At 35.4% G+C, this 16096-nt stretch overlaps 2 protein-coding genes across 6 annotated transcripts in view; one reads left to right on the top strand and one right to left on the bottom strand.

Annotated features, from left to right (window-relative positions):
- Positions 1-6176, top strand: part of LOC131691448 (probable peroxisomal acyl-coenzyme A oxidase 1) — a 60195-nt gene extending 54019 nt beyond the window's left edge. For all 5 annotated transcript variants that reach the window (XM_058977844.1, XM_058977847.1, XM_058977846.1 and 2 more), the window contains 4 exons: positions 5185-5340; positions 5400-5658; positions 5718-5918; positions 5980-6176. In XM_058977844.1, coding sequence (XP_058833827.1) covers positions 5185-5340; positions 5400-5658; positions 5718-5918; positions 5980-6039 — 676 coding nt within the window. In that variant the 3' untranslated portion in view covers positions 6040-6176. The remainder of the gene's footprint in view (positions 1-5184; positions 5341-5399; positions 5659-5717; positions 5919-5979) is intronic.
- LOC131691447 (probable helicase with zinc finger domain) overlaps positions 1-16096 on the bottom strand; it is a 101422-nt gene that overhangs the window by 14713 nt on the left and 70613 nt on the right. The gene's annotated exons all lie outside the window — the stretch shown is intronic.

The raw sequence follows: 16096 nt of genomic DNA, 5'->3' as shown, positions 1-16096 counted from the left end.
CAGAGGTGTGAGTACCCTTCCTTGTGGACAACCTTTCACAGTCCTTGCCGTGAGTGTTGATCTTCCATGGCTGCATATTACTTCTCTTTTATTTAAAGTTTCGGAAATCCAATCCATAATAGTTCTGTCAAAATTACGTTGAATCATAACATTCTTCATTGAATCGTGGGATGCATTGTCAAATACTCCTTGAATATCTAAGATCGCAGCTAACATTGTTTCTTTAGAGTCAAGTGATTTTTCAATTTTTGTTACGAGAGTATGGAGTGCTGTTATAGTCGATCTTTCATGCTGGTACAGGGGCGCCAACTGGATGTGTCCTATTTCAACATTGTATAACTTCGCCATTTTCCAGCCGATTTTGACAGATAATCACAATTCTGAAACGTCATGTAGTGCCATTTTAGCTAGAGTTTAGAGTCGGTTTACACTAAAAGAACGCGCTGAAATCATAGCGCTTTACATTGAAAACGATCGTTCAATAGTGAAAACTGTGCGTGCTTATCGTAAAAAATATGGCAGGCATTCGCCGCCTACAAACAAGACAATTCGTAATTTAATGAGGAATTTCTTTGAGTACGTCATGTCATGCAAAATGGCCGCAAAAGAGCTGCTTTTTGTGTATCAAATGGGGGTGGTCATTTAATCAACGTTGTATTCTAAACCTGGTTTATAATAATTGGCATAAAATATCCTAAAAATCTTCTTACTTGTGAAAATCTGCTGAAGAAATGGCGGAGTTGTTCAGTGAAAGGATACATCCAGCTGGCGCACCTTGTATGCAAATTGATATTTACTTAATGGTACCGATTTTAAGTAATTTGAATTAATGTAGTCGTCAATCAGCTAATTGGTTTAAAAGATTTCGGACTCGTTTTTTTCTTCTTGTTAGCTTTAGGGATAAAAATAACACGAATTTGTCTCCAAGTTTTTTTTATAAGTTTAGAGTAAAACTCCTTTCAAATGGGAATGATTAGGTAGAGGGATTCCATGAGAAACCGGCCGACCACAAAATATGACCATCGTCGATTCGAACGAAACTTTGAAGTTGAGTTCGGTTTATGAATCTCCTTGATTTTTTCTGACAATTGCAATGTTTTGATACAAGAACAATTTTTTAAATGGGCGTAGACATTTCTGCGAGCAATAATTTCAAAATTTGTTCAATTACTGTATTTTATACAGCAAAACTTTTTGAGAAAGAGCTACAGTGAATAAATATTTCTGTTCGAAAAAAATATACACTGAAAAAAAATTCGTGTCATTTTGCATATAAACACAAATTTGTGTTAAAAATTTTAGATTTTAGAATTTAGTTTAGAATCATATTCAAAAATAAAATTGTATTTTTGACTGCAAACAGTACGAATTATAAAAATATGTCAAAAGTTGTTGGGAAAACTTTATTGAAGGCTTCTCTATGATTCAAATACACTGAAAAAGTTTCTTTTACGTCTTTAAAACGATAAACATTAGATTAATGACATGTTATGATGGGGTAACAAGAATAACTTTTAAAAAGGGCATAATCACACAAATTAACTGTTTATGTTGGAACAAAATTCCAAACATCTTGAAAACTATCTACACTGCTGATCAATAAAATAGGTGTGTTATAGATTATTTTGTTTTTCTCTCAATTACACATACCAAGTTACAGCAGTCTCAATCACACCTACCGCACACACAAGCCATGGTATCTGTCAAGTTACTAGTGGGTTGTTGGCGCTGATTATATTTGCAATCTTTGTCAAGATGTAAAACAAGACTGCCGCAGGCTTTTTTGTGTGGTCAATATAATAGGTGTGTGAAATATATTAACGGGTTATTACTTTACTCAATACCATTATATGTTTAATTTGGTAAAGTTTGTATTCTGCGTGCTAATAAATGTATTTAAATGTTGAATAAGTCAAAGATTTGTTATAGAATGGGTCGAGCATCTCACTGTACTCAAGTGGAACGAGTTTTGCTAAGAAATTTTGTTAAAGAAGATAAGATGTGCAAATAAAATACACTTTGGCATTCCGAAAACTTCTTTACAAATGCCTTAAAACCTCTGAAAAAAGAAATGCACAAAAAACCAAGAAAACATCTACAGCAGCTGACCATTGTATGGCATTATTAGCGAAATCTAATCCATTCGCGTCATCCAGGACTATTAGAACACAAATTGGAAATGTGGTAAGTCCGAGAACAGTTTGCCATAGGCTGTAAAACTCCAATCTTTCAGAAAGAATTGTTAAAAAGGTTCCACTATTGCGAAGCAAAAGACTTTGCAGAAATATGCAATTTACTTTTCAACACCGTTAATTGGCCTGGTTCAGAAGGAATCAAAAAATGGCGACATATCCTTCGGAGGAACGAATCAAAGATAAACCTGTTTTCCTCCGATGCACAACGAAACGTTAGACGTTCAAAGTGCAAAAAGTTTGATCTGCGACACACGCAAAATATGGTAAAGCACGGAGGCGAGAACAATGAGGTTTAGGGCAACTTTTCGTGGAATGGCGCAGGTCCTATTTTTCGCAACACCACTATATCCGTTATCCGGTCAAAATTTCAGAAATTAGGGTCGTTTGTAGCAAGCAGCTTAAAAGGAATGGCACACTATGCCAACGGAAACTTATCAGCGTTTGAATGACTCAATGCCTAGGTGAATGGATAAAATTTGGTTGAATAAGGAAGGTTACACAGGTTACTAGTTGTTAAAAATATTAAAGTCGTAAAATCATTGGATTTGAAAAATTTTAATGCAATGGATTACAATACACCTATTTCATTGACCAGGTGCTTTTTTGGATTTCACGGAAAAGAGAGAGTTCCGGTAAAGCATAACAATTAATTTACAAATAAAAGTGTTCTTTTTCATATTTACGACTGTGTCTAACTATAAAATATTGGAATAAAAAAATATTTTTAGAGAAAACTCAAAATTTCATGTTTTTTTTTATCTCACACCTATTTTATTGGCCAGCAGTGTATCTATCTATTTTGGAAAAATTTTGTTAAATGCATTTTGATTTTAAACGATTTTTAGGATTATCTTCTGTAAAAAAATTACAGTTTTGTATATCAATCAGTATGGAATTTAAAAACATGTATAAAGTTATTGTTAGAAAAACTTTTTAACGAGAAGTTCTCCATCATTCAATCACATTCAAAATGTTACTTTTCTCTTTAGATTTTTACTAACGAAATATAAAAAAATAAAAAATGGGGTTCTTGAAATTTAAATTTTTACCACAAATTTTTGTTTTTATGAAAAATGACGAAACATTTTTTCAGTGTATATTTTTTCATACAGAAATATTCATTCCATGTAACTCGTTCTCAGAAAGTTTCGCTGTGTAAATTACAGTAATCGAACAAAAAAAATTGAAATTAAAGCACGTAGAAATGTCTACACCCTAATAAAAAATTGTTCTTGAGTCAAAATAATCTTACTGTTAGTGGAAAATGTTTAATCTCCCATGCCGGTGAAATATGTAAAGTTTCATTGAAATCTAAGATGATCGGTCACGATTTTAAAGATTTTCGGAAGGATCTTCGTGGAATTCCTCTAAACTATTCTAGCTAAATAAGTAATCTACGAAAAAGTTTTGAGTGATCATAGTCACTCCGATTTACGGTACACCACTGTTCTTTTGGTTGCTTAATGTTAAACACGTTTAGACTTGTTTTGGATGCATAGGGAGTATTCAGCACAGACACTCATATTTCATAGACCGATGAAAATAATGAGTCCAGTAACGTGTTAACGACATGACGTGATATTTTAAGCTAAAGAGAATATCCGCCAAAACCTGCTGCTGAAGAGAGAAAGTTCTAGTTTTGAAATTTTGTTCTTTTATGTTATATAACTGTCACAATTATGAACCACAGAAGTTCTTAACGTGTTTCAAATGAAGCAACAAAGAAAACGGCAGCGTTTACCAGTTTTAAAGTTTAAATTAATAAAACTAAACGCTTTGTAATTGTTTCCGTTCCAGTTTTAATTTGAACCTTCTATATAAAATACTACACTACTTAATATGCCCTAAGGAATTTGAACGATATAAAGTACTAATGATTGCGAACTTGTGATAAAAATCAATCGATGTTTTCTTTTAGTCAGATGGCATTACTTTAAGGTTGGGCTACTGTCGTTACAGTTAAAACCTAGAAAATCCAACCAGCGACAATCGTTTGTTCTCTTGTTTAGCGCTAATCCATGATGTCGGAAGCAGTGCGCTTTATAGCGCATCATTGTACGAATACAGCGCACTACTTCCGACGCGATTCCATTGTTTAGAACCAGAGAAAATACGATTGTCGCTTGTTGGATTTTCCAGTTTTCAACTGCAACCAGAATATCATTTTCATTTCCGATGGGTGGAAGATAACATAAACACGCGCGTGGAAAAAAACGATTTTGAATCATCTGACCGAGGCTCGTTCGTGATTGGTTCCCGCTAATTTCATGCACCGAGCAAATCTTGGACAGTTTTTGTTACAAGCTCTTCTTTCTCGATGAAAGTGAACTGATTTTATTCGTGGATTAATTTGTGCAGCAACGTGCTAGTAACCAGAACCAATTGGAACAAAATTCTCCCACCCGGAGAATATTTTCTTTGGCAAGCAAATTAGCCCTTATCAGCGCTATAAAACTACTCAAAATAAATAAATTTGAAAATTTTTTCCTTCGCAAACTATTATTTTGATTTCCTATGGGTGGAAAAATGCATACATATGGAAAAAACCCGATTATAAAACTTCCGACCGAAGCTCGTTTCTGATTGATTCCCGCTAATTTCATGTACCGAACCGCCAATCTTCAAGAATTATTGATTGGAATGGTCGGTTTCTATTAGTTAACCTTGTTGTATGGACTACATTTCAATACCGGCAGAGAAGGTGATTATCAACCCTCCGGCACTCGCGCGAATGGCTCCCCGAATGAGCTGCCGCTGATGCTGAAAGAAGATTGTTGGAGGGTTAAGATTCTGCCGGCTCCGTGAATTGACTGTAACAATTAGTTTGTAACGAGGGCCAATTGGAACAAAAATCTTAGACCTTTTCTTTGGAAAACTAATCAGCGCTACCAAACAGTAAACCAAGAATTAAACCCCTTGAGGAATCAAACACTCTGTATGTAGAGTTGTTGCATCTATAGTTGAACCATAATCGTTTAAATCGTTTTAGGTATTTGCTCAAGGTCTGGAATCAAGCCCAGAAGGGACAAGAACTCGTTCCAACTGTGGAATACTTGAAGAGTTTCATTTCCAATAAAAACAAACGTCAAAATTGGAACGACTCAGTGACTGGAATTATTCGGAACTTGCAAACCGTTGCTGCTGGGTGGGTAAACCCACACGTTCTACTTTGGTTTGAATAATCTTATTTTGAAATTTTGACAGGAAACTTCGACTTGCAAATGAGCACATCGAGCAGCGGAAGCAAGCTGGCTACACTCAAGAGGAGGCGGTCAACTTGACCTCACTAGAATTGGCACAAACGGCCGATGCTCACTGCCGGGCCTTCCTGGTACAGTCTGGTTACGAGATGATAGAGAAAGCCTGCGATTCTATATCATCGGAGCTGGCTCGGGTTTTGCGTGATATTTACGAGCTATACGCCTATGACGAGGCCATCAAAGCTGTTGGTGATCTTTTGAGGGTAATTCGAAGATTAATAGTATATAATCAATACAAGAAAATCAATTGAATATTTTTCAGTTCACTACCATATCGGACAGTGACATCACACGACTACAGCAAAAGTTGGAAGATTCGCTGACCGCAATTCGCCCGAATGCTATAGGCATTGTTGATTCGTTTGACATTCCTGACATGGTACTCGGATCTGCTCTCGGTGCTTACGATGGTAACGTATACGAGCGTTTATTCGAGGAAGCTAAGAGGAGTCCTCTAAATCAGGTAACTAATAAATTATAACGATATTCGGGTAAAAATAACCAACAATTTGCAACTATTTTAGGAACCCGTTAACAAATCGTTCCATTTGTACCTTAAACCGTTTATGAAGTCTAACTTATAATTCTGTAAACGAAATCGGTTGGTGATAGGAATGCTATATATTATATTTTTATAAGGTTTATAAGTCGGTTTACACGCATTAGTTATTTTTATACACATTATTAACGCAAAACAATAAATAATTACTGATTTAAACAATTTTTGCAGCTTATTAATTATTCCGCGAGTACAGGTTCGGTACAGTGTACACACTGAACTTTGAGTGGCTTCAAAGATCGCGCACGTTCTATTAGCAAAAATCTCTACCCTGACATGCCCTAATACCGTGCAAAGCTGCCACAAAAAAAGGAAGATGGGTGGGTAATGTCAGAGACATAACCGAAGTGAAGTAGAATACAATTGGGCTGTTAATTCGATAGCTGCAATTTTTACTATCTATCGATATAATGGTACACGTACATTGAAATGGATAATATCCAAACATTTATGACTTTCTTTAAGATTATAGAATGAATCTAGCATAAGTACAGACTAACAGACATAATACCATGAGGAAATTCCTTCAAAAAATATCGATCCGTCAATTTTACCAGAACACTAGTTCCACCTTTTATGCACGGTCCCAATTATTTATTTGCAAAAGGGTTATCTCTCAGGCTCGGGAACAATGTTTCACTACTGATCTATCCCCTATACTTGCGCATATATCAGTGGCGTCATAATCGCATACGCGGCCATAGTCCCAACTAAAAACACATTAAAAATGATCGCTAACGCGGTGAAGAGTTATGTTTGTTGGTCTAAGCTGGCATAAGCTCAAGTCATATGTTGTATTTGCGAATATTGAGTATTTCGGTACACATATAATTTTGGACTAATTGGGCTTATAACTTAGGGGATCCGTACCGTACCGCAACCAAAATTTGCAAAATTGGACGAAGTGGCAACTATCTGTCAAGTATGCATCGGTCCTCGGGAAGAGGACAAAACTTTGCGCTTGTTTGTCTCGAAGTGTATACATCAAGCACTCTATTTTGTCTAGTTCAACGTATTATGCTCCTAGTAACGCGTTCTGGGTTCGTGATGCAATTATAACTTCGACTATTAAGTTAATCAGAGAGCGCCGTTCATAAACCACGTAGACCGAGGGGAAACGGGGGTCTAGCAAAAGTCTACGTTTGTCTACGAGGTGGGAGGGGGAATTTGCAAAAGTCTACGTAGACTTTTTCAATATGGGACTGCTTTTATAGGAAGTATAGCAGACATGCATGGAACAAAGATGGCTGACACCGCTCTTACCAACAGCTTCATATGGGTAGGGTGAAAGCAACCAAAATATATTTCTACCATAGGGTCTGTTGATTAAACTATATAGCTGAATCATATGTTGGTTGTTTTCATGTAACTTTAAAATGTTTCACAATATCGCCTTGATGTCAAAGAGAAAGTTGCAGGAAAGTTTACGGGCCTTTTGAAAAACCTATTATTGTTGATGGAGAAACGCGACTAACTTATGAAAAGGTCGTAATAAAACAAAATAATTGTGTTGTTAAAACAAAAGTTAAAATATCTCGAGAACTACTACATTTTAGAAAATTTTTGTTAAGAGCATTTCGATTTAAAATGGCGTTTAGAATCATATTCAAAAACAAAATTGTATTTTTGACTGCAAATAGTAAGAATTATAAAAAAAAATGTCAAAAGTTGTTGTTAGGAAAACTTTTTTATTGAAAGCTTCTACAGGATCCAAATACACTAAAAAAGTTGCTTTTACGTCTTTAAAACGATAAACATTAAATTTTTGACATTTTTTGATGGGGTAACGCGAATAACTTTTAAAAAGAGCATAATTACACGAATTAATTGTTTTTGAAGGAGCAAAATTTCAAATATCTCGAAAACTATCGCATTTCGGAAGATTTTTGTTAAATGCATTTTGATTTTAAATGGTGCTTAGAATTATATTCTGTAATAGAATTACAATTTTGTATGTCTATTAGTATGAAATTTAAAAACATGTACGAAGTTATTGTTGGGAAAACTTTTTTACCGATTTTTTCTCCATCATGCAATCACATTCAGAATGTTTCTTTTCTCTTTAGGTTTTTTTTTTGAGGTCGCTAGCCGTGCATTGAAGAATGCCTAAAACTCTGAACTAGGCCCCGTAGAGTCCAGTCCGTCATCTGTCCGTCTCGTCCTGTCGTGTCTGGGGCTTCCAGGTTACATGCATTCACCAGACGAGACTAGCTTATGTCAGCTTAATTGTGCACTGGTTTCGTAGAATCGAGGCGATCATCGAAATGATAGATCCTACGAGTGAATGCACTTGGCCCAGTCACCTGTCGAGCATTTGTATATTTGCGGGTGTGAATGTTTACGTGTGTATGGGAAGTGTTGCATGTTGAGATATGTGTGTTACCTGTAAATAATATGTTAATACAAATATGCATGATGTTAAAATAAGACATGTGTAATATGCTACTTACAGTTTGTTGTTCGTTCCTACTTATCTGATTCAATTGAGTATGAAAGTACATCTCAATTTTTCTAAAACCTGGCGACGTCTGATGGCAGCGAATAGTCATTGTTGACAGCAATGTTGCCCTTTTATGGTAAATTATCTCGGAGAAGTCATCAGAGGAATATGACGCATGAGACCGAAAATAAATAAAATAAAAAATAGAGTTAGTACTGTTATTGAATATTAATTGAACAACACATGTACCATGCAATAAAACTACTTGGAATCGTCCAAATGCCAGAAAATGATATATATTTACCATTAACGACAATTAATTCCGTTAGAAGTTTCTCATGCTATGCTGGACGGGAATGGATGATTGACGTGCGTCGGTAAATCAATCGTACCTTCATTTATCCAATCCGAATGAATCGAATCGAATGCATGAATTGAACATCAGTAAAAAGTGACCAACGAATCCCAAGAAGGATCACACACTATTCCATCATATAAGCCAGTTCTGCATCCATTCCCTGGTCCACATGTCACAAATACTCAGACGCCCACATACACAGATAGACACACGGCTAGCACACAATTGAACACTAGTACCAAAAACTACAATTATTACAACACAACACAACTAATAGGGTTCTACTGTTATTTTTTAATGCGCCTGTGCACGTTGCCGAGGTCGACCGACAAATCGACACACAATGACTTCATCTGCGAGCCGTGCTCACAAAGACTGCCGTTAAGCTGTTGAACAATGTCTGCAAAAACAGCCCACAGAAAAAGTCAATCCACGGCGACCCGCCAATCGGCCACGCCAGTGTGCACAGGCTCTTAGTTGACTGTTAGTTTGGGCTGGTGCAGAGTATGAAAAAACACAAACCATAAAAAAGGCCCATAAGCCCTCTCGGTTTCCTCGATGCACCACTATCGAGGCGCAATGCAATAACCATCCTAAAGCAGGTGTGTGCTCAAATATGCTTGAAGATGTTTGCAATACCGTCAAACCCGTCAACCTAGGAGAGGGGTTTCTTTTCTCTTTAGGTTTTTGGTAACAAAATTAAAAAATTTAAAGAAATGGGTTTTTTCGCAATTTAAATTTTCATCATAATTTTTTTTTTTGAAAAATGACAACATTTTTTTCAGTGTATATTTTTTTCAGGCAGAAGTATTCATTCCCTGTAACTCGTTCTCAGATAGTTTTGCTGTATAAAATACAGTAATCGAACAAAAAAATTTTGTAATTCATGCACATAGAAACGTTTGCGCCCTTTTGAAAAGTTGTTCTTGAGTCAAAATAATCTTATTACCTGTGGAAAATATTTAGTCTTGCATGACGGTGAAACGTGTAAAGTTTCATTGGAATCTAAGATGGTCGGTCACGATTTTAAAGATTTTCGGACGGATCTTCGTGGAATTCCTCATCTATCTAATATGTTCTCGATTATTTCGTCGCGATATTGTGAATTCAGACCGTTTTGAAGTATCATACATGAAGATTTAGAGTCCGTGATAACTGTGTTATGTAGTTGTGCAATTTCTATCATCTGCGTAGCTTGATCAATTGCTATTAACTCCGCAGTCATTATCGATGTTAGATGTTTAAGTCTTTTAGATATTCTCACGTTCAGTTGCTCCATATACACTCCTATACCGCACACAGATCCGTGTTTTGAAGCATCGGTAAAAACACTTCCTGTTTCTGTATTTGTCGTGTATTATTCCCAAAGCCATCTGTTTCAGAACTTTTTCGTTCGTATGTTTCTTTACAAAGGGCCAGTTCCTAATTCTGTTTGTATTTCTACCATGTCGTATTTATTGAATACTCTGCGTATAGGGCTTATGCTGTCGAATAACGCTTTATGTTCCTTAAAAACCTTCTCCATATATGTGAGGTTTTCGTCTTTGCTCTCTTCATAGTTTACTTGTTTAAGTTGTTCACTTAACACATTGTTGTGTGCAATGCTTTTGGCTATTTCTATGCTTGTTACGTTATTCTCCCCTTATCTTCCACGGATCTTGTCCAGATATTGCTAGCCATATTCCTTGGCGTAGTTTTGCTGCATCCCGTGACTTCTTAGTGCTTGGTTAAGGACTACTTGTATTTTATCCTGGTTAGTTTTTGAGGTGTTGTTTGTAACTGAAGCACAATATTCTATTGCATTTCTTATTAGCGCTTTGTAAAGTGTTATCATGGTTTGTGGATGGCCTCCATTTTTTATACTTGCAATTATTTTTATCATGTTCAGTCTTTCTGTAATTTTTTGACATATGATGCGTGTTTGTAGTCCGAAGGTTAAACCCCGATCAACATATATTCCTAGATATTTGTGGCTTATGACGGTTTCTATCAAGTTTGCATCTATTTTGATATTGAGGGTAGCATCGCCTACCTGGAAGATAATAGCTTTTGTTTTCTCTGGATTTATTTGCAGATTCAGATCTTTCGTTTGTTCGACAAATTTGTTGACTCAAAGTTGTCCTTTTCTATTTAGTTCCTCCACACTTTTTGCCCTTATTATGATGCAAAAGTCGTCTGCGAATTGTACTAACACGACATCGTCCTGAACTATTTCATGTAGCTGTTTGGTGTAGACATTGAATAAAGTTGGCGATAGGACATCTCCTTGCGGTAGACCATCGCTTATTATTCTTGTTACATGTACATTGTTAACCGTCATAGAAATTTTTCGATTCTGAAGAAAACTTATTACCCACGTGATGATTTCATTAGGAAGTTTTGCGGTTGCCATTGTTTCTGTTAATTTGTCCAGTTTAATTGCATTGAATGCATTTGATAGGTCCAGAAAGATTGCAGCGGTTTGGTAATTCTGTCCTTTGTTCGCTTTCACTTGATTGATGAGATAGTTTACGCATGTTATTATTATATATTGTCTTCGAAATTATAAATTTTCGTACAGACTGAAATACTATACTAAGTTAAACCTATTTTCAATTTGAACATTTCTCTACTTAAGTTAAAGTCAAAATGATGAAAAACGCTATTGAAGAGCTGTTATTCTGGCCGTACTGCGTGCGATGAGTAGAGCGCCGAAAGAAGTCCATTCTCCGCAGAGACCTACCAGGAACGTTGAAGTCCAGCTTAGCGAGAAGCAGAGGGCAGTCAATGTTGTCAGCGAGAAGATCGAACACAAAAAGTCGCTGCAGAAAACTCTCCTGTTTCGTAGCGTAGGCAGGTTGATAAGAGTACAACGATGCTCATACGGTGGTAGTTCAAATCGATTTCGCCAGGGAAGCCGTCGAAGGGCATACCGGACGAAGCTCTTTTGCACCCGTTCTATGCGATTAATGTGTGCAGTGTGATACGGGGCCCAAACGATAACTCCATACTCTAGAATGCTGCGTACCAGACTGAAGTACAGTGCCTTCAGGCAGTAGACGTCGTTGAAATCTTGGGTGTTTCGTTTGATGAGTCCTAGTACTGCATAGGCTTTAGCAGTTACTGATGCATTGAAGTGTTCGATGAAACGTAGCTTACGGTCAAGTATAACACCAAGGTCCTTGATTGATGAAACTCGTTTTACTGGGGCAGCGCTCACTGCATACTCAAACGTAATTGGCGAGAGTATTCATGTGAATGTGATTATGTTGCATTTCTGAATGTTTATAGTCATTCCGTTTCAATCACACCAACTCATGATTCTATCTATGTCCATCTGAAGTGCACAACAATCTACCAGAGTTGTTATGATGCGATAAATTTTCAGATCATCTGCGTACATCACCTTACACGATGTCAATTCACTGCAAATGTCATTCACAAAGAGCACGAAGAGAAGAGGTCCAAGGTGACTCCCTTGAGGTACACCCGATGTGATGTCGAAAGGGTCTGAAAGTACAGTTCCAAGTCGCACAGATGCACTGCGGTTTGTAAGGTACGAGAAGATCCAATTGGTCAGCCAGTCCGGAAATCCGATTCGCCTCAACTTTTCAACAGCTAGCTGATGAGGAAGGCGATCGAAGGCTTTGGAGAAATCTACATACACTGCATCAATTTGTTGTCGTTTCTCTAATTTATCAATCAGCGTTGACACATAGCTCATTAAGTTCGTCGTTGTTGAGCGCTTTCTAACAAACCCATGCTGATCTGTAGTGATGATGTGTTTTACTGCAGGGTAGAGAATATCTAACAGCATGCTTTCAAAAACTTTTGGGAGGTGGATAAATTTCTCCTAAAGCCAAAAGACGTCTGCGGTAGTATTTTGTTTCTGTCCAATATCTCCTGTATCTTCTCTAGTACTGCCGAGTTTATAATTTTCGTGAGTGTGGGTACAAGTGATATAGGTCTTTTACCTTCTACAGTCATCTGGTTCTTTCCAGCTTTTGGAATGGCGACTACTTTGATCTGTTTTAGCTGCTCGCGTAGATGCCCTGAGATGTACATTTGGTAAATTTCTTCAATAGTGTTATCTCGCACCATTGGCTTAATAGCTCGTAGATTGTCGTAAGTTATGTTATCTGCTGCAGGTGGTGATGCTGACCTTTTTCTAGCAAGTATGTCGTTCCATTTTTCGGCATCCATAATATTATAGTTGCAAGTTGGTCCTGAAGAGAGTGCTGCTTCTACGTCGACATTTTGAATGCCAAAGTGCATGTTGAGTTTTCGAGATAATTTTTCAATAAAAGGAGTTTTTTGCTCATTTGAAATAAAAATTGCTAGCTCTCACGAAAAATTCCGCCATTTTCAAGATTGGTTTCTCCCTCGAAATTACAACTATATAAATTAGTTATGAGTTGATATTTTATACCTTGTAGACAAACAGAGCTCATTTGTTCATCGTGTTTGTATATTTTAGAGTGATTCATAATCATGGCAAACTCATTCGGATCTTTTTGGTATTCGTTGAGTTTATAATGAATTGCAGAAGCATTATCCGGAAAATCGATTCCGTTAAAATCTTACTAAATAACTTGAAATGCGATGCATTTGCACTTTGCGAAACATGCCTTACTTCAGAAATAGACCTACACTTCCACGATTTCAATATTATTCGAGATGACACACTTCCAAGATTTTTATTATTATTCGAGATGGCTCTTACGGAGTACCAGAGCAAACTTATACTTAAATGCTATAATTCAATTTATTTACTATGTATATAACATTAATTACTAGATTTTCCCAATTTTTTCTAATTAAAAATCGTTTATCCCTCATCGTAAATTTTTTACAGTTTAAATTTTTCGCAATATCTGTTCTGCATTACGCCACATCATAGTTTTTAACAACATGTTAAATAGTTGGACGCAACCTTTGAACAATTTCAAAGATTTTATGAAGTGATTTAGTTTCATTTTGGTGAGTAATAATTAGTTTCCGTCCCATAATGGCAGTTAGTTTATTTTTTTAACCATTACGTTAATTTGAAGGAATTTCTTAAACTTATGTTGAGGGAACTGTGCCAATGAACACTTTTCTGTAGTCATAAAATCTATTTTTCAAAGTAAAACAAAAAAAAGAAATAACAGGTCTTAAATTACAAATTAAATGACTTTGCAAAAGTGTACGAATATGAAATTGTGCCATTTTCACACCGAGAAATGATTTTTTATGTGTAGTGTACGGAAACTTGCACACTTTAGATTACAAATGATAAGAAAATGACAGATGATGATTCTACTACCACATTTACAAAACAATACCTATATTAAATAGCGCAAACGTTTATGAAACAATATTAAACATATACACTAGAGTCAATTGACACAGCCTGGGCTTCTGAAATTTTTTGAAAGTTTGAGCGAATTCTATATTTAATTCTATATTTTTTTATAAGATTAAGATTTTATTTTATAGGGTAAGGTGGGGAAAATCCGACGGTTGGGTAAACCTGACCCCCTCTGTTATCGAAAATCGAGAGCACTACGCGAACTAATATCAATGTTGTCGTGTAGAGCATCGAAAATAATCATAATGGTGGCATGACAGTATTTTATTAGTCTACGTTGAGATACTCAAACGGCAATAAGTGGGTTTTTGCAACTTTTGATTTGATTTTTGTGCATCATTGACTACGGGATATTACTGATTGTTAAAGTGATTGCATAAAAAATGTAAGCGGATTTAAATTCTTTGATTCAAGTCCTACAAAGTACATAGTCACATATATTTAGTCCAACTTTTTTCATATTTTTTTTTTAATTGCATCGTAATGAAAAATGACGCGGTGGGGGAAATCCGACCTCCAAATAGTGGGGTAAATCCGACCGCTTTTTTGCTAAGAAAATTTTTATTTATCATACTGAAATATATTTTTATAGTTATTATTCATTATTTTTTTGCACAATGGTTCATAATTACAAACGAAGACACAAAAACGTGATGAATATAGTATTTGTTGAGCAATTGTTCCGATGCAAATGGGAATATCTTTACGTGCTACTGCTCGTGATCTTGACATTCCAAGATTGACATTCAATCCCATTTTCTTCATGTTACAATTCAATAACATAACATTCCTTGATTTATCATTGAAAAACCATAAAATTTGGGTAATATCTGTACTAAATCAACTAAAAACATAGGCGGTCGGGTTTACCCCACCATTTTAGAAAAACGCAAAAATGAACTTTTTTCGTAAAACGCTTGTATTTCAGAATTGTCCCAAGATACGAATAAAATGCTATATATATATATATATATATATATATATATATATATATATATATATATATATATATATATATATATATATATATATATATATATATATATATATATATATATATATATATATATATATATATATATATATATATATATATATATATATATATATATATATATATATATATATATATATATATATATATGTTGCCCAGAACCTAACCTTTAATTTGGTATATACTTGATTCGATGTAAAATGAGCATTGTACAGCCAAAACCATTTACTAGGTCGGATTTACCCCACATTATCCTATTATATAAGATATTTATAATAAACTAGCTAATACCCATCACGCGTTGCTGCGACACTCTGCGAAATAGGAGGAAAACATAATTTATTCCAAAGTGCCATCTGGCGGGCAGATAATCTCCAACTAATAGCACACAAACACGCCCCATACCAAATACCTACTGTGTGCAAATTTTTACGGAAATCGGTTAAGCCGTTTGGGAGTCTATAAATCATGTACATACAACCATTGACTTTTATATATATATATATATATATATATATATATATATATATATATATATATATATATATATATATATATATATATATATATATATATATATATATATATATATATATATATATATATATATATATATAATAAAATATAAAAATATAATATATAATATAGATTTGTGCAAAAAGTGCAAAGTTTTCAAACCCGGAAAAATAGATGTAAAACCAGGACGCCCGGAAATTGTCGCCAAAAACCGGAGTATCCGCATCAAACCAAGCAACTCGAGCGTCAAGTATTTTTTTGCAGTTGTTACCGTTAATCTGTAGGGGAGCCCGGGGCTAGTTGGCGGAATCCCTTTTTCTCTGTTTCTATTAGACATATAGCTCTACTTCTTCTTGTGTACCTCAAGTTATGTGAAACCCGTTATCCTATGTGGTTTTGTTGCAAAACGATTTGTTTGGTGGAAGTTGTGGGTGATATTGTGTTT

The sequence above is a fragment of the Topomyia yanbarensis genome, chromosome 3, assembly GCF_030247195.1.
Source record: "Topomyia yanbarensis strain Yona2022 chromosome 3, ASM3024719v1, whole genome shotgun sequence".
Taxonomy (NCBI): Eukaryota; Metazoa; Arthropoda; class Insecta; order Diptera; family Culicidae; genus Topomyia; species Topomyia yanbarensis.
This window is presented reverse-complemented; position numbering and strand designations above follow the sequence as displayed.